The sequence below is a fragment of the Diuraphis noxia genome, unplaced genomic scaffold, assembly GCF_037042655.1.
Source record: "Diuraphis noxia isolate RWA-SAM2 unplaced genomic scaffold, SU_Dnox_SAM2 contig0005, whole genome shotgun sequence".
Taxonomy (NCBI): Eukaryota; Metazoa; Arthropoda; class Insecta; order Hemiptera; family Aphididae; genus Diuraphis; species Diuraphis noxia.
In genome coordinates, this window is record NW_028301715.1 from 42,143,053 (window position 1) to 42,163,431 (window position 20,379).

The window sequence follows — 20,379 nt, forward strand, 5'->3', positions numbered from 1 at the left end:
TTTTCTTGTAAAGAAAAAATATCAAATAGCGCGGTATGGTTTTTTTCTTAGATGTTCTCTTATTACTAGAATCCTAATACAACATATATTTTATGTCTTATGATATAACTTTATATATATATTTATTTATTTGATATAAATGAAGTCATGAAAATAATAAAACATAGTTTATGAAATATTTATATTAATATAATATACAACCTATATAGTCTGTCCATCATAATTTTATTAATTGTTATGATTTTTGAGATGTATTTGTTAATATAAAATAAAACACATACTTAGGTACTGAAGTAATGTATAGTACTTTTGTACTTTTGTTTATTATATGTAAAATATTTTATTTTATTTATACTTTTATATTATTATGCATTATTGGAATTCAATTAAAATTTGATATGGTTGCACTTTTTAAATGGTTTTAGTTCCACAAAATGTAAAATGTAACTAGTATGTGTACTTACGCACCTACATTCAAAATAAATATTAAAATTTTAAAAAACCTAACTAATAAATATAATTTAATTGGCCTTCTTGCACTAGTGAATTACACACACGATTATTATCAAAATAATTATATCGGAAACTAAAAAACAGTTAAAAGGTACTATAAAAGCTCTTTATTTTCAACATTTTAAGAATTATTACTTGAGTGGTCAAAAAATAATATTTTTTCTCAAAAGCTAAATTATACTGCATATATATATATATATAATGCATCATTATTTAGAACTCCTGCTCATAATACTATACAGATGACCTTAAAAATATTATAATCAAATATTATTATTTTTTCGATAAAAAAAAATTAAGAAAAATATTATAGAACGTGATTATGATTTATTTTTCTATTCGTTTTGTCATCTTGGTGAAATCTTAATAGAAGGGGAGGTTATAAAATATATTCAAAATCGTCAAACAATAGTTTTGAATTTTTGTTCTTCATGAAATACCGATGCAAAAAAAAAAATATGCGATAGCTCGCTGCTCGTTAACGTTGTTGTTTCGCTTGTTTACTTTGTAGGAACAACACATTTTTTTACAAGAAACCCAATTTACAATTATCCTCGTCGTGAGCTATGAATAAACGTACGCAGGCACATGTATACACAGGTTTTAGAAAACACCTGTGAGCCGAATACGCAACGCCGACACACAAATAAAAATTCGAAGGCGATGGAGTAGTAAGCTGTTAGAACGTGTTTCCGTGACGTCCGTTCGTCTGAATCTCAACGTACCCTAACCGCCGACGGCGACAATGCGCCATTTACCCGTCCTCTGGTTGACGCTAGTCCTGACTGTACTCGTCACAAATCGGTGCGCATTTTGCTCACCGACCATTTCGCAGCTGAAGCAGCTAATCGATATGATCCTATTCGAGGACAAACTGCACAATGACATACTGTCGGAGAAGGTGATACTGGAAAAAACCAACGACAAGTTGCCAAAACGAATCGGTGAAATGGTGAAGGACCTCAATAACGTCGACCCGTTGGTGTCACTTCATGCGCTTCACACACCCCATCCATACTATTCGGGTGAAAACCTGAACGTGAGCCTGACCATCGTCGGGAAGTCAATCATGTGCCTGACGTACAAGCGCGTGGCCTTCCACTTGGCAATGATGATTAGCCTGATCGAACGTCAAGACCATGATCAGTTACAGATGCGGTTAAATATGCTCGGGTACGTCATCCCTTTTTACATTGACATGTTGTCGTCCATCTTCAGGAATTATGATGACCTGTTGAACGTGTACGATACGGTAAAAGGTGCCAAATCCGACGAGTTGACAGAAAAGCTGAAATCTCTAAACGAGGTCATTAAGTCGTCTTGCGTGGTCAATGAAATGAAACTGTACTGCAGTAGTTTTAATCTAAAGAGTCTGAATAATTGTGAGTACATGTTCACCGACGAAAATAAAATATCCCTAGAATTGAATGTCGACACTATCATAGAGACGCTAATGGAAAACGAAAACGCCATACTGAATTATGTTGACGAGATGGACTCGCTTAGAAATATGGGCATGAGCACATGGAAGGTCTTGTTGAAAACACCGGATTTACCACCAGTCTCCGATGAAAAAGCATTCGTAAGGACGCCATTACCTGTACATCCGTACAGGGATGAAGTTAAATCCATTATTACAGAGGTAAAAACTTATATTCGAAAAAAAAAAAAATCGAAAAAATCTAAAGTCGAAAAATTATATTTTTCCATACTAGTGAACGGAGAAATACCATCGACTGAAACATTAGACAGGACTTCGCCAGCTAGTGTCAGTGATGCACAATCAGCACGGACAGTTGAAGTGGTATAAGAATAGAACCTTTGGAATTCTCACACGTTCACTGATCTTGTATACCCATTCAAACTTATTATTTTTTGTAATTTATCACATAACGGTTATTTATACCTTCTACAGGTATCATAATGTTTATGAATAATTATTTTAATTTTATTTATTATATCGTTATATAATTATTGTGTAAATGTGACTAATGTTATATGTTTTATTTAAATAATTGCTGTGGAGTAAATATTAATAAACCATTTACTTAATAAATCATAGGTATAATACTTCAAACCCAATCGAAGAATATAAATTTTCATTAAAACATTTATACTGAACTACGATAAGAATTAAAACATTATTTGGTCAATATCACGAAATATGATTAGTAATAATAATACGCTCTATGTTTCACACTTACTAATTTCTACGCAAACGGTTTTTTACTCTTATTTTATGAAAATACAGTTAAAATTGTGTGTATATAATATATATTGTTATAAATATTATACCAAGGTATACGTATGTAATCAGCTTTGCGTTACTTTAGGATAATTTCTGGAATAAAACAATGTCGCTCATAAGGCATAAATATGTAAGCTATCTATCACAGCGCACTTTGTTAAGTTTATTACAGAAACTGGTGAGGAAAAATCAATCTGACTTACTTAAAACTAGTCAACTACATAATGTATTGATTATTTTCAAACATAATTGTGGGGCGACAATGCAAAACGTACTATTTGCGTTTTACATATTTTTCAGGAAAGGTCATTTTCTGCTGTGCATTAAATATTTGAGATATACATGTTGTGAAAATGTTTAAAAATAGATAAAAAACTATGAAATAAATTTCTGCAGGTAAAAGTATTTTAAAATGTATTTTTTGTACTTAAATATAACTTTTTAAATTTTGAATTGGATCAAAACGTACTATTTACAACAAATGGTACGTTTTGCTTTGATTAACCAAAATAGTACGTTTTGACCAATATTTTTACAAAACGTTCTATTTGCATAAATTACATTTTACAATAAATATAATTTAATATAATTATATGTTAAGAAATTAAAATACTTTGACTCAACTAAGTGTAATAATATTACACTTACTAGTTACTTATACTTATTCAATTAAGTTTATTTAAATTAAGAAAATATATAACATATAGGGAACCGATGGTAGCATCCATATAGGTGAAAGGAATACAAGTTAGGTATAATATATTTTAATAAAACACTTTTTTAATAACTTTTAATTAATAAAAACTAAAACAAGGTAAATAAAAGATTAAAGAACACTTAAAAAAGTAAAAAAAAAGAATAATATAATATCAAGTTTTAAATATTTAAAATGTAAAAATTGTGTAAAATATATTTAGACAATGTTCTTATAATTGAAAATTTTTAAAAATAAAACAACTAATAGGTACTGTATTATGATAGAATACATCTAGTTAAGTTATGAAGTATAATTAAGTTTTTATTTAGAAGTAATATCTATTAAGTACCTATTTATTAAGTTAATGATAACATAGTGTTGTTAGGAAAATAATATTTTGTACCTATCTACAATTAAATCAAAATATAGTTCTTAATGTACGTCATCCATCAGTATTATTTTAAAGTTTAGTCTTACATGTGATGAAGAAAATTATAAATTAAAATAAAAAAAATTAACTCAACATAATATAATATGCAGTAATTAAGTGCATTACATAATCTTTAATTTTAGTGTTAACTGTTAATTTGTAAAAAATCTATAATAATATATTCCTTTTCAAAAATAGGTTGTTTAAAAATAGTATAAATAATATGCTTAGAAAAATATATTCTTAAAATAATAATGAATTAGTGTTATATCCAATAAAAGCACTGTTGTATTTAAATAGTTTACCATACATATCTAAGAATATAAACAAAATAATGATACAACTTTTAACTGAATTAAAACCTTATATTTATAAACTTTAATTTAATTTAAATAAAGTAGGTGACTATTATAAAATACAAATACAAATATCTGATACCTGTAACCATTGTGCACATATCTTGTCATTAGATACAGCTTGTTGTGATTCATAATCATAACTTTTTTTTTTTTAATGAACTTACTGTCAGTGGTCCATGATTTGAATCATTGGCAACTAAAATAGGTATCTATAATATAATAATTAGTAATTATTATAATTGCATTAGAACAAAAATGTAGATGACTATTACTACTCTAGACAAAATATACATATAATAAATTAATAAGTTAGTATAAAATAGTAGTTTTCTAATAGGTTAGAAAACAATTTGTATAGGTGTAAGCATTACCTTATTTCTAGCAGTATTAAGAATGTTGATGCTCTACAGCTTCTTAGCATCAACTACCTGAAGATATGAGTTATAGAAATTAAAAAATAGTTATTGATTATTGTATTATAGAATTGGTAGTATACAAAATATTAAAAGTTTTTTCATGTTATTTTTTAAATAGTACAATAATATATATTGTTTTACTAGATGTATGTACCTACCTTGTTTTTCGCCTTGTCCATCATCAATTTTATTCTTTTCGACATGGTAAATTATAATAAATTATAATAATTATAAAAAACATTAAGTACCTAAATAGCAAGCTGCAAGAGTAAGGTACTTTAAAAATAGAATATGTGTTATCATAAATGAATTAATGAAATAGTTTCATTGATTAGACCTTATCACTAAGTTTTGGCGCGCATAATAATTAATGTTTCAAAGTTATAAACGATTTTTTTTTTTTATAATTTAGGTTAGCACGTAGATAATATGTTAAACAAAATACGTATATCATATATTAAATCTATATAATTTAATAAAATGTAACAATAAAAACAAATTTTAAAACACAGTCGTTTTTGTAAATAGTACGTTTTGCATCAATACATTTTTAGTCCTATACCGTGTACATTGGAAATAGTACATTTTGCATTATGAATGGAAATAGTACGTTTTGGAAAAATTGATGTAATTAGCACGTTTTGACAAATTTTTTTTTACTTTTTATTACGGAATCTATAGCAAATAGTACGTTCTGCATCAAACAGTAAATAGATCGTTTTGACAAAATGTATATTGTGCAAATAGTACGTTTTGCTTCAATTTACTATTTTAAAAACGGTTATTGAATGGGAAATAGTACGTTTTTACCTAATCTGATGATGCCAATCGATCCGCCGCCATTTCAAACATATAATTCAATGTATAACTCCATTTTGACAAAAATGCAAATAGTACGTTTTGCATTGTCGCCCCACAATTCTATTGTTCTCTTCAAAGCACATATAGTTAATTGAACAGTCTCTACAATCTCCTCCCCCTAAGTCAGTTTCCATTAAATCAATATCATTCGGAAACATTTTCTTTCTACAATTGGAAAATTCAAGTTATCGATTTGGCTTAAAAGTTAAAACTAATAAAAAACTCATCATTTACTCAAATAACCAACACGATTGAGATTGGATTTAGCATTTACGTGCATCGTTATCATATCACTTAATTGGCCATCTATAACGATTCTTCAGCACGTTACAGAAATTTTTTTAACTTAAAATTTAAATGTAACGAAAAATAATAAAAACCAAAATATATATGTATAGTGAAAATATGTTATGATTAATGTATGCACATTGCACATAAATAAAATATGTGACAAAAATATTCATTTGTTAATAATTAAAACCATTATCAACTTCTAAAAATATTGCTATATAACAATATAAGTAAAAAGTAATGGATTGACAAATAAATCAAATCAACTGAAATGTATTCGATGCGTTAATTATTTATATAACTAAGTTTTATATGAAACTTGTTAAAATATATTCAAGAAAATAATATGTATAGATCACAATAACGTCAATAACATGAAAATACCTATTAACAATAATAATAATAATAATATTTGTTAATATTTTACAGCCTTGCATGGTTATTCAAAAACCAACGATTATTTTTTTTTTTTAAACAGTAATTTAATAATTTAATAATTTAAAAACATAAGAAATATAATTTCAGATTGATTTGAAATTCGTGTAGTATTTAGTAATACAATACTCTGTATAGGAACGACAGTAAACACGTTTATTATTATTAACTAATAATAATTAATATTATTGTACTAATTAGTGTAATTACTTTAAGTTCCGCAAAGTTTTCTTCAAAACATAACACATAACAATGTAAATGTATTATTATTAATTCGAATAGCTTTCATTAGGATGTCATTTAAATTTAGAATTTAAGATATTATTACCTAATTATATTTTATATTCAATGAATAATTTTGAGTAATTCTCAAAAGTCATAACAAGGGCCCGGAATTATATGCACTAAAAATGTGCATGCATATATGCACTGATTTTCATTCAAATATGAACTTAAAATATGCATAAATATGTGAACAAAAATGTATTTTAATTAAATTTATTTAATTTAAAAATGTATATAATTCATTAAATAATCAATATGGAACAAAACAATGTATTAAATGCCTAGTTGATATAATTTAATTGTATTTTGTATGATGTATGTTGCATTTCAAACATTCACTCATCTAAATAAAACTCGTGAACAAAAATCAATAAAAACAAATTTAGTTGGTATATTTTTATAATACAATATTTCAAAGTTACCTGGAGAGTTACAGTTAACTTTAAACTACTAAAGACTTGAATACATTTTCAAATAAAAATGCATGTCGATTTTTAGTAAAGTTTTTTCTTTTCACATTCGCAGGTTTTACATAGCGTATTTTTTCATAAATATGCATTATATTTTAGAAAAATGGTAAAACATGCATAAAAATCAAAAATGTTCTAAATATCCAAAAATAATATGCAAAATTTAGTTTTTCATACCATCAAATTATGTTAAGGTTCAAATTTGTGTCTTATCTAGTTACTTTTTAGTTTAATAAATAAAAATATGCAAATGCATAAAATTCCGGGCCCTAGCTCATAACTATAGTTGCTGCTGTAATTTCTATATTTTAAAATTTCAAAATATGTGTGGTTTTATATTATTGCTACCTTATTTTTCCTATTTAAATTACCTAAAAAGTCATAATATTATATGAAAACATCTTTAAATATAAGCATTTGACAAGATACCATAAATACCGTTGTTTACGTCATAATTTATTTATTTTTATTTTTTATTAAACCTCGGAGGCATAGAACATTGGGATTTACAAAAGTTATATTTAAATTATACATAAGTTTACATGACGTTTACTATTAAGCTTATTCGTCGAGTCTTATAATATTTATTTATTCATTTTGAGGAGATTGTGAATTCGATGACTGTTGACTTCATTGAATGTTGATGTTGGCTTTTCTCCTGTACCTACTCATTGACTCATCGTTTGTACAACATTGTTTCTACTTGATTATAATTTAAAACATGTATGCAACATGTAGCTGAATACTGTACCTATTGGGATATATCTACTCGTAAGTTGGATAGTTACGAAATTGACTATAAGGAAAGAATGTCTACAACTGTTTGTGGATGTTAAAATAAGTACCTACCGTTGATCGTTATAAATAGAAGTCTTTGTTATCTAATGGTAATAATTGTTAATGTTCACCACAGTCATTAGGTATATGCCTATATGAAATGTTGACATTATTTTGTTCCGCGATGAAAAATACAAATACATAAAAACACAGCCGAGAGAGTCATTTGATATAATTATAATGTGTTTATTGTGCGGTGCACCGTGGTTTATTGTTCTGTGTTCGCTAAACAAATATAATATTAAGCATACAATATATCGTGTATAATATCTTGTGTTGGTAAAAACATGTTGTTTTTTTTAAAAACAAAAGGTCGATGAAATTAAATTTAAAAAAAACAAAGACTATGTTTCGTATCTTTTTACGTGACAAGATTAAACATTCAATATTTTATAATTTATAAACCCTGTCTTAAACCATGTTAAAAATAATTACCCATATAAATGCATAATATTTTAAATTAAATTCATGTTTAAAAATGATTGGATATAATATATTTACAGTTAGAGTTTAAACAATAATAATAAAAATAATAATCATACATAAGCAATTTCATTCGTTATTACTATTAATATAAATATATAATATACTTTATAAAATTCAGACAAATAAATTCTTACTTTTATTAAAATACTAATAATAAATTATATATAAAAAAAATAAAAATAATGGTATCGTTGTTATTTTATAAAATACTTGATTGCGATATGGTAAATTGGTAACATATTTTACAGTCTTCTCTTTGACAAAATGGTAACATTCACGTCTTAAACGTACAAATATGCATGTTCAAATTTATATGTTGCTTTATTAATATAACAAAGAGATAAAAAGCACGGCCTTAAAACATTACCTATTAATTCTAAAAAACTTCCTTTCGAAAATCAAATCCAAATTGATCGCATTTAACTCTCAGAAGTCTGCCGAGCTGTGGCGGACCACAATAAAATACTGTGATTTTTCCTTTCTTTTGGTCTAGTAGTTGTTTAAACACTTTATCCCAGTTAGGCCTGCCCGCGTTTGTTCTAGTCTTCAAACCCGTGATAAAATCTCGTTTTTCCTAAAAATCGATCAACGTATTATATTAATTTCATGTTTTAAGTAGCCGTATTATATTATTATATATATGTTATTATAATTATTGAATGAATCGATTATAAAAATATTATTTTCAATTTTCACCTTTTCATGCAACAAATCCAAAGCTAATTGGAGTCCAACGGCTTTCATATCGGTTTTTTGCAAAGCCGACGTTATGTACATGTGCATTTCTAGGAACCTCTCCATAGCCCCGCCGAGCTCAGCCTGTTCGATTTCTAGTTGTGATAGTAAATTCACGAACCACTCAAAAGATCTTTGATCGCGATTAATCCAAAAGAAATCAACCTATACGCAACGGAGAAATAATGGCATGTTATTACCTACCGAACACTGTAATATATAGGTACTAGTATGCATAATAAGCTAGATCTATTTCGTCTCACCTTCCTAAGATGCATCACCGTGGGAGGTATTTCACTAGCCCACGTGTATTTACACTTCGGACATGTGTGCCGGGCTTTCCAGTATCGGTGCATGATTGATTGTAATATGGAAGCGAACGGTGTGACACCGATGCCCGTGGCTATCATCACGGCGTGCTGGGCTCGGAATATGTGACTGGACGGTGCACCGTATGGGCCGACTAGATAGATCTTATGATTAAAAAAAAAAAAAATAATTAAAAAAACGGTGTTTGGTATACTGCGAAAGCCAATATTCGCCTGATATTAAACTCACTTCCAGTGGTTTGCCGACAGGATAATTTATGGGCGACTCACTACTGTTGTCTTCTTTAGATCTTTCCTTCGACTTGCTTTCATTGGTCACAAACTCCATGCTGCCCATATTGGACGACTGAAACAGTTTGAATAACGTTTAAAACGATGTTTTTATACACCCACTAATAATAACAATGCATTGCTCACCGTTTCTATTGTGATACTATACGACGAAACTTTGGTTTCGCAATTTTCTAAGCTTGGAGTTTTGAATGCTATGATGGTCGGCTTGTGTCTCATGTAACGAAAACTTTGAGCCAACGACTTATTTTGGGGACTCAAATATGCCAAACCTAAAGATTGAAGTCTTGCTCTTTTCATTTGACATTCGTCGAAACTCTTCTCGGATTCAGATCGCATGTAAGTTCGTAAACTGAAAATTGACATTCGTAGATTTTAATTTAGCTTTGATCGTGTACATTTAGTCATTGACAAGATACAAAAAATTTGACACATACGCTAACAGACGTTCTCTTTTTTTAATACGATTTTCCATATCGGGCATAGACAATGATTTTGACAGTGGGGCCTTATTGATCAAAACCAGTTTGTGGAGATTGGTATTTTGTGCCTTTTTCACTGATTTTCTAGCTTCTAATAATTTATGAATTAAAATTTGACTATACATTCGAATTCGTTTAATTTTATACTAACTAATAAATTAAATTAATCAAGAAACATTATAACATTTAATATTACCCATTGGAGTTTTAGAATTACTAGAAGAGCCATCGTTTTCCGAACCTCTAATTTGAAAGTCTTCCGGCAAACTGCTAAAACTCTGATTAGTATAACTAAAATCACCACCTTTTTTGTACTTTCCTTTGGCAGAATCCTCCACAGTTCTACCTGAAAATGTTCTCTGAAGAGACCTGTGACATTTTATACATAATATCATAATTAGTTTAAGAATGTAACTTATTTGTTTTGAAATATCATTAAACATACGTTTGTAGTTTTTTGATTTTTGAAGATTCTATAGAATCTACAGAGGAAGTTTTGCTATTGACGGAGCCAGGCAGTTCTTCGTTAAGTAAATGTAATTTTTGCTGTTCTTCTTCAAAATATGAATACAATCGATTTGTCCATTCCCCAACTCCACGAATATGTAACCACATATAATCTGTACCAAAATTTTTGTTTACTTTAATACAATGCAATCAAATTAAATTTTAATATAAACATTTACCTTCTTGTTCAGGAGCACTACTTATAGTAAATGGATGCCATTCATACTTGGCTATTGCCGGTATATTCACGAAAACATAGTCACCGGGATGGAAATCGAAATGCGGTGGTCTTTTAATTACCAAATGCGTGACTTTAGATGGTAAAAGTAGACCAGAACTGATGTACGTTTTTCCGTGTTCAGAACGCATCAATGAGAAACGGTAAAAACGTTCACACAAGTACAATAATCCGGGAATAATCAACCATTTCCAAAAGTTTGGACAGTGAAGAATCAGGAGTAAGTAAAAAGGCACGTACAGTAAATGAGTCCAATAAAATATCTGAAAAACAAGAGTAAATTTAATTGTAAAGAATCTAATATTCTATGGGAATAAGCCATTATCCGGTTTTAATTACTAACTTCGAAGCATCCTCCTCGGCGAACGAATGGCTGCGAACAAATGAACATAACGAACAGAATAACGATTAGTAATACACCCGTGGGATTAGCAAATCCAGATATGAGCCCAAAAAGTCCTGGATCTGTAGTAAACAGCCATTCGGACACTGTGAATCCTTCATAGTTCAAGTTCGGATCATATATTATGACGGTACCTAAAGTTGGTACAAATAATTAGAAAAAGTTGAATCTAATCCATTGACAACGATAAAATCAATGAACGGCGTAAGAGTAATAACTTACTAAAATTTAATAGATGCATAAATGTATGAAGGATACTATAACCAAATATGAAAAAACCCGTGATCTTATGAAAATATATATGTTGATCCAAGGGCAAAAACAATGATAATCCACGGGTTCTGAGGAACGTAATACAATGTCTTAACATGAGAACCAACACAAAAGTACAATTGAAGTTCAAGCACTGGCCTGCAAGTCAATATAAAATAACAAAATAAACTCATACATAATACCTAAATTATAATAATTAATGTACAAAAAAATTATGCAAAATAACGATTTATACGATAAACTTTGCAATACAAAATATAAACGAAGAAAAATGTTTTCATTGTATTTTCACCGTCGGTGTTTTCGACGAGCGTCTAGCTTAGTTGGATTTAATGAAAATTCTTAAAGGGATTTAATTGTTGCCGTTTTTAAGGAGTTCGATGTATGCAATTTTCTAAGTCAATGCGAGTCGAGTGCATGTATGCATATTGTATTGCGTAGAAAGTTAATGATCAATGTGTGTGTGATTGTAGTGTAAAACAAATAACAAAGCGTTACCACACGTGCACGCACAGATTAATTATAATACACTACAAAAATATTTATAATTTTATTTTTATTGCCTTAACATTATTTTGAAAATTATGCCTAACATTAAATACTTAACCTATTTATTCGTTAAAGTTTCTGAAAACATAATATTTTGATTCATTAGTTTTGAATGAATTTTTTTATATTTAAATCGATCTTGTCTTATCAATATTATTAACATTTTAAAATTCTTATAATATTTAAAATTTATAAATCTTATATCGAAGGTTATAAGACTTAAATGTCGAAAAAAGTAAAAATGTCGGTTTTCTAACAAACTTCATTAGAAATTCAAATATGTTTCCAAAAGTTATTTCCGATGACTAGGATATTTTGTGTAATTCATTAAGGATGTATTTGTAGCCTTGTAGATAAATGTTTGTATTAAACATTGCTGGACATGAAATTTTATTAAATGGACGCCACCCTCGCATGTGATGTTTCAGTCGTATATATATATATAAATATATATATATATATATATATATGTCTCAAATGTACAATATGGCAAATTTTACGCTCACAATAATCTATAGGTACTGTATTCAAAATTATAAAATTAATATCGTATTCATCTGAATACAATTTGAAAGTAAGACTATCAGCCAAGTCCTATCGGAGTATTCCTCTGATGTTTTAATTACGAAGCAATTAATGAGCATTTTAAAATTGCACATTATTTTATAAATTTAAAAATTATCATAAATTGCTTTAAAATTAAAAACTAATCAATAAAAACCTCCGAGATAATCATGTCACCTTTGAATTTTATAAACAAATGATAAGTCGACTCTAAATTCCAATACAAAATCCTAATAAAAAGGTTTATTGAGAACTTAAAATTTGCCATGTTGTCTATAAGACGGAGAAAACTTATGATATGGGTGTGGCGTTCTCTTGACGTAAATTCTCCACGTTCCGAGCCCGCAGACATTAATATTAGGCATCATTGGCTAACATAATATTATTATTATTTTGTGCACGAAATCCGCAACAGCTGGTCCTTAACACAAACAAAGTATACTATATAACAGTGCACACATAACATTATGTTACTATCTCAAGGCATGTGCCCGTGTATAGCTGCTAGAAGCGGATAATAAACAAAACATAACGACGCAAGATTAATACGTACCTATACGAACAACAGTAAATTATAATATCGGATATGGCTTACCACAGGCTCTAGCTAGGATCGTATAGATATTTGAATTGCGATATTGATAGATTCTGGTCCCGAACAGCAACGCGTTGACGAGTACGTAGACCGTCAGGAATATCAGATAGACGTAGTTGTTGCGCATGTACGGCAACGTCAGCTGGTACGGACGCAAAGCGGTGATTTTTCCCCAGACGGATGTCGGTGGCTGTTTTGGCTTTGGCGGTACTAACCAGCGGTCTATGCTGAAAAACAGTATAGAGCGTTTTTATCAACCAGTGTTCTGATAACGTTTCGCGCGCCATGTAGGTCGATGGGGCCGAACAGTGTTTTACAGACCTAAGAAATTGATATAAAAATAATTATACACCACCCGCAGCGCCATTAATCTTCTGAAGAAAAATCATGAGATACCTGATGAAAGTAGAAAACCATACGGTTTATGATAGTATCTCATTTTAACTATAATAATAGGTAAGATCAATGTTCTAACCAATAACATTGACATAAAATTGAACATTGATACGCGATATAAAAAAGCTAATAACTGTCTATAACTATAGTTGGCAAAATTAAGTTCAAAATACACATCAAAAAATCTAAAAGTTCAGATATATGTTACCTATGATATTGATACGCCAATGGTATGGTATGAATATGTGTATTTGGCGAACATTTTTCAATTTTAAGTTTTTAATAGTTATTACATCAGGATTTTTTTTTAATAACTACCTATTTAAAAGATAATGACATAAATTCTTGAAAATATAAAAATGTATTAAAACTTCTGAAAGATAATTTTTTCTCAATATTTTTAATAATGGCCTATCGTGCATATACCTTAATTTTAAATTTGAACCGTGTTGTTAAAATAAGTGAATTACGGACAGCTTCAATTTTACCATAATAATAATCTACGACGTATTATGTTGGTAATAGTATCTCGATTAATGTGTAAAACAAAAACAACCGATTTTCAGTAGCACCCTTGAGGCGAAAAATAATTAGCAACTAATGTACATATTTAGTAAATTACAATATTTAAAAAATATATCTGTATTTTTAACTGAGTAATTTTTTTCCCTGACTAATGAAACAAAACACGATTATTATTAAAAAAAAAAAAATAACAGTTAGTGGTTTTATTTTCAGTAAACGTTCATTTTGATTTTTTTTTTAAATATATACTATGTTTTTGAAAACGTTTATTCGTAATTGATTTTATTTTTTTCACACGTTTCATAAACGAAAGCAACACTAATTCATATTATTTTACTTATCGTTCACGAAAGCCGTCGACCGGGACATAATATTATGACTTGCTTGAGCTCTTAAACACGACTTTTATATTTTAATTCACCAGCCTGGTCGAAGTCATAGACTGATGTAATATGAATTATCTATTACAGACGCCTATTATAATAATACTAGCTGCAGTACAGTTATCGTACGGAATGATAATATTATTATTATGAGCGTTTCGATGGATAAATTATTTTTTATTTATTCCAGCAGTGATCATGACGTGTAAAAAAAAAAAAAATAAAAAATGATTATATTATTATTATATAACGATCGTGTGTGTATATTATTATAGGTATAAGTGCTCCTTCAAATCACAAACGACGCGTTATGTTACCTTATCGACAGATTTTCCAATAACCCGTTGTGTTTTTGTAATTGATTCTTGAGAGATTCGTACGTAATGGCACCTCTCGACTCGCTGTCGGCGTCTTCGAACAACGCCATCGTCAGGTCTTCCACTTGATCTTCCGAAAACTGCATTCCGTTTTCTTCCATGCAAGCACGCATCACATGCTGCAATTCTCGGTGCTGTATCAGACCATCGCCTAAACAACAAAATACAATACCGAATTTATTATCGTTGTTATTTTTATTTATCTCTTTTGCAGATTCCGAAGACGAATTTCAAATCATTTAACCGCATGATTATTAATTTCACTTTTCATTTTTCAAAAATTGGAATTTAATACGTACAATATTATTTTATAGACATTGTCATAAAAATTATTACAGTACAAATACGAGAAGTAACTAATATTATCATAAATTTAAATAGCTCACAGTTAAGCTATTTTTGATTTGATTATTCGTTTGATAATATAATAATATAATGATCATAATATGCAGAATAAAATTATTAACATACCATCCAAGTCGTATACTTTAAATAGAAACCGAATTTTGTCGTCTGGCGTTTGTCCTGCAAATTGGTGCATTGCATCAAGGAACTCATGTAACGATATTGACCCGGAGTTATCTTTGTCAAATATTTGAAATACACGTTCAGTGAAGAATGGCTAAAATTGTTTTAAATTAATTATTTTATTTTTCAATTTTAATCATCGTATTTTTTTTAACATACATAATTTTGTATTATATATTATTCTTAGGTATATTAAATTAAATAAATTTTAAAATAACAATTTTAACACGTTATGCTACCTATACCTAATAACTTCATCAGGTATATATTTTTTTATTTTATAAATCTAAATCATACTTCGATAAGTATTACTTATAGAGTGTTACAGCATTTAAGTAATAACTTAAAATACATAATTAACAGTTTTATACCAATATTCAATTGCTCGAATGAGTAAAATTATACTCTCTGGTGTATTTATATTTGCTCAACTTCAAGGCGTTTGCGAAATTTTCGTTATAAATTACAATGATAATATTACCTAATCCTCAAACAAATTAAAATCAATAAAAAAATAAAATTACTAAATGGTATATTCAGCCCAATACGTCTAGACATTCTGAAATAGTTAATATAAGAACAAGAATCGGATATACCAATCTCACCCACATATCATAAAACACGAAGAACAACCTATCTGTAATTCAATGCAATGAACTTCTCACAATAAAACACTTAGTTCTAGATTGCTCCACTATATGTCAACGTGAGAATCATTCTCAACCAACTTTCTTCAATGCAGGAAGCACTCGGAAAACACAACACCCACCTGATCCATAGCTTCTTCAAATCCATTGGTATCGACACAAAAATTTAAATATTAAGCTAAATCTACGCATACCAAATATAATGTAAATATATAATACTGTATCACTTAATCTGTAGTCATGCAACATATAACCATAACTAAAGTAATCATTAATAATATTGTATCTACAACCGTAGGCTAATGACCTAGCTGTTGAAGCCTTATTTTCAATAAAAAAAATTTAAAAAACAACTGCCACACAAATCACACAGGTGATATAATATAATAATATGACGGAAAAGATTACAAATAACAATAATAATACAGATCGTTGGTATATATATACAAGCAAATATTTTGATCTTAAAGTTTAAGGTGGTTAAATATTTGACGCTTCGGGCTAGAGTCTATGACCACGCTTCTACGCTTCTATCTTTAAATATAAATATTAAAAAATGTACGTCCATGATTATATGTTTACTTAATGTTTAGAGTTTGGAATAAAATTAGATGCTCTAAATTTACATTGATATGGAATACATTAAATGAGTAGAATACCTCATATTTAATAGTAGATAATAAGTATACAGATGCAGTACAGTTTTAGTATACCTATTATAATAATTCAAATAATAATAAACCAAGACGTGATGTAACACTCAATAATATCATAATGTTAGGATAAGTATGTACTTTTTGTTTTTTTTTTTCGGACGGTTATAATTTATTGATATGATGAAATTCTTTGAAGGTGTACTGAATTTTTTTGAAAGGGGGTGGGAGGATATGAACTTTTGATTATTCACAGACCACATTGTTTAGCGATAAATAATATAATTCCATTATCTTATAATATACTTTATATGACAAAAAGAAGCCAAAGAGGAAGTGATTTGACCATTATCCCCCCTCCCGTAAGCTAACCCCTGAGATTCATATACATTATTATCTATTATAATTGCCTTATATAGTTACCGCTTTTCCGTAATATAAAATAATATAATCATTAGATTAGCATGGACGTGCCCACACGGTGCGCAGGGCTTGCCTAGGCACGGCCTGTGATGTCTCAAACATATTACCAATATGTTTGTCATAAATTTACTTAAATTACCAAATTCAATTTTAGATGTTTTTAAAGAGAATTTGAAAAAAAAAATTAATGATTCATTATGTTATTCACACTACAGTTTAGTATTGCTTATAGCAGAGCTTCAAAACGTTATTTATAAGTATGTGATTATTAATTTAATAATGAATAAAATTTTAAAAATAAATGAAGGTTTTCAGAAAATTCCCTTAATTTTTTTAATTAAGTATTTCAATAATTAATTATTATAAGTTTTACTGTAAATTTTAAATAAATAAAAATGTTTGCATATTTTTTACATATTTTCATGATTTCGACTGCATATTTTTTGCATATTTTCATGATTTTAGCTGCATATTATATGGCATAATTCGATACTTGTAAGTGCTTAAAAATCCGCGATCTATTTATAACGTTATGATGGAAAAATGTCTAGATATTGTGGTTGTATTGTATCTATACAATTTTTGACTAGAGATATGATAGTATCAAATGGCCATTACCAGTTTTTGGAGTGTACGCATTAATGTAAACTTACGTTTTTAGTGATTAAAATTTTATTGAAATCGTCTCGTTTAATTTCCATTTCATCCCCGACAGTTTGTCTAAATAACTGTTCCAGCCACATCAGGTTCTCGCTGTCAAATCCCGATTTCACCCTAAACAATAATAGATGTTCATTTATAATTTTATTTATTGAATGCATTGTCTAAACAAAATAATTCAAGACAGATAATAAACTAACTGTTTAAAAAAAAAATACAAATTTGTGATATAATCATGAACTTGTGTTTTATTTTTTAAGCGTTTTATTTTTACTGTCGTTTTATATTTTTATAGCCATTATTGAGTCACAAGATATTACCTGCAAGAGTATGTAATCGTAGTTATCAAATCCATTGCTTGTGATGGCGTGATGATTCCGTCCGAATCTTTGTCAATAAGTCGAAATACTTTTTCGACGATCTAATTTGAAAAAATAAATAATAACAACAATAAATAAAAATTAATTCACACCACTCTAATTTTTAAATTGTTTCCAAAAAGTTACAAATTAATGCAATAAAGGTTTATTACAATACATATGTAGAAACATATTGGTTATATCATATTTAATAATTCCGATGAATTGAGTGAATTTCACTCTTCGCACAGTTATAAGTCTGTAAGTCTGTTCCATATTAACGCGTGTCTATCGCATTAACAATATGAATACAGCTGATTATAATAATAATAATAATAATGATAATGTTAACAGTCGATAATGTTCAAAAATAAATTCGTAAAATGGATTTTTCCAGCAATCAGCGTTCTCATGATGTAAAGTAAACATGTAAATATAGGATTTTTATGTGAGTTCGTTTAACATTATATATTAATATTATTATTATTTTTATCAAATTTTAAAGACTGTAAAACGTATTTGTATCAATAATGCGTATCGTTTCGATACTAGTGAAACCGAAAAACTACCTATTTCATAGAAGATTAATTTTTCATTCAGTTTCTAACAGTTTTGTGTAGGTAGGTAGGTATTTAAAAGAAAGTCGTAACAATAATTTTTTACTACTAAATTATAATATTATCTCTGCTGTATTAAATTATTGTTATTATTATTGTACGGATGTAGAGTTTATTTTTAGTTATCTACAATACAGATACGTATATTATATTTTATGACTTATACCCACACATTTTGTATAAAATAAAAATATATTGTAATATAATACTTATCATAATAAATCATACCTAATTCATAAGCATTTAAGATTTATAAAATTAACGACGTAAATAAAATAATTTTATGATACCTGTATAATATAATGACTAATGAACCTTCTAAATACAATTCATAATGATTATGACTGTAAAACGTTTTCATACCGTATCTTACAAATTATTTTAGACAGAATTAAAGATAATAATATCAATTAAAAATATTAGTATGACATATTGGCATTTTTTAAAGTGAACATGTAGAAACGTAGAGTTACAATAAACACAAAAGGGACGTTCTCTACAGGTCCAGACAAAACTTAAATTTGACTTATATTAGACATATTAAAAAAACCAAAATGCATAATGACTATAATTCTTGTTCAAAAACACGACCAAACGTATTTTGACATAGCACAACTAGGCAGGTAAGATGATGTTGTCATCATTAGCCGCTCGTTGCTCACTGAAGACTGAACGCTTAACGACGTACCTAAACAATAATTCTTCTTAAATATAGTACTTATCTACCGATTACGAGATTTTTACCGTTTTACTGCCAGAAGAAACGAATCATTATTTTTGCCCGGAAATGTATCCGGTTTAGCGGCGTTAAACAAAAATATTTCAAATATAATATACATAGATGTTATATTTTTCTATATCTCAGGTTGGTACGTCTCATGTGTTGTCAGCGCCGGGTAGGTGAGGTATCGGCCTACCTATGTGTTTAAGATTTCTGACGTTTGATTACGGCTTTAGCTATTGAACGGTTTAATGATTCGATTCAATTACCAACATTTTTTACTTATATTCATTTTAATTTTTCATTATCATACAAAATTAATATTACAGCCAAACACTTGTGACCGTCCCACCGAGATTTTCTTGGTTGCTCGAGGGCACAAACCTGGCCTATAGTGTTACCACCATTTATTTTTGTTACACGAAAATGTTTGATCATAAAACGATCATATGATTAAACATCATATCATATTATTATCCTATCCTCATCACACGAGTAAATTATATAATAACATATTCCAGGGCTTGAAATCGTTTTTAACCATCGATGAACATTCTACAAGAATTCAAAAGTGATGTCAAAATTAAATATTTCTTTTAAAGTTATTTATTTGAAATGTATACTGAAATTGAAAAAAGTGTAAATCGTTTTATAATTTAAGAGAATACACAAATCCACCAAAATTAAAAAAAAAAAAATATTTAAATTTAAAATAATAACAATAAATCAAAAATATTTTCTTAGGTTTATTACACAGCTTTGCAAATGACACACAATGATAATTAGAAATTAAAAA

The 20,379-nt window shown here is 28.4% G+C and overlaps 2 protein-coding genes across 2 annotated transcripts in view; one reads left to right on the forward strand and one right to left on the reverse strand.

Annotated features, from left to right (window-relative positions):
- Positions 1-1,157: 1,157 nt before the first annotated feature.
- On the forward strand, positions 1,158-2,569 carry LOC149055368 (uncharacterized). The gene is made up of 2 exons (XM_089229664.1): positions 1,158-2,155; positions 2,229-2,569. The coding sequence occupies exons 1-2, from the start codon at positions 1,259-1,261 to the stop codon at positions 2,229-2,231; spliced, it is 900 nt and encodes a 299-aa protein (XP_089085790.1). The 5' UTR covers positions 1,158-1,258; the 3' UTR covers positions 2,232-2,569.
- Positions 2,570-8,007: 5,438 nt separating this feature from the next.
- The window catches only part of LOC107166171 (NADPH oxidase 5-like), a 90,472-nt gene continuing 78,100 nt past the window's right edge, over positions 8,008-20,379 (reverse strand). Inside the window, exons 5-20 of the mRNA XM_089228918.1 lie at positions 18,207-18,307; positions 17,880-18,000; positions 15,447-15,597; positions 14,916-15,126; positions 13,295-13,521; positions 11,536-11,724; positions 11,254-11,447; positions 10,852-11,173; positions 10,611-10,785; positions 10,362-10,534; positions 10,121-10,256; positions 9,810-10,035; positions 9,622-9,738; positions 9,327-9,536; positions 9,025-9,228; positions 8,008-8,902 (exon numbers count right to left, since the gene is read on the reverse strand). Coding sequence (XP_089085044.1) covers positions 8,705-8,902; positions 9,025-9,228; positions 9,327-9,536; positions 9,622-9,738; positions 9,810-10,035; positions 10,121-10,256; positions 10,362-10,534; positions 10,611-10,785; positions 10,852-11,173; positions 11,254-11,447; positions 11,536-11,724; positions 13,295-13,521; positions 14,916-15,126; positions 15,447-15,597; positions 17,880-18,000; positions 18,207-18,307 — 2,955 coding nt within the window. The 3' untranslated portion in view covers positions 8,008-8,704. The remainder of the gene's footprint in view (positions 8,903-9,024; positions 9,229-9,326; positions 9,537-9,621; positions 9,739-9,809; positions 10,036-10,120; positions 10,257-10,361; positions 10,535-10,610; positions 10,786-10,851; positions 11,174-11,253; positions 11,448-11,535; positions 11,725-13,294; positions 13,522-14,915; positions 15,127-15,446; positions 15,598-17,879; positions 18,001-18,206; positions 18,308-20,379) is intronic.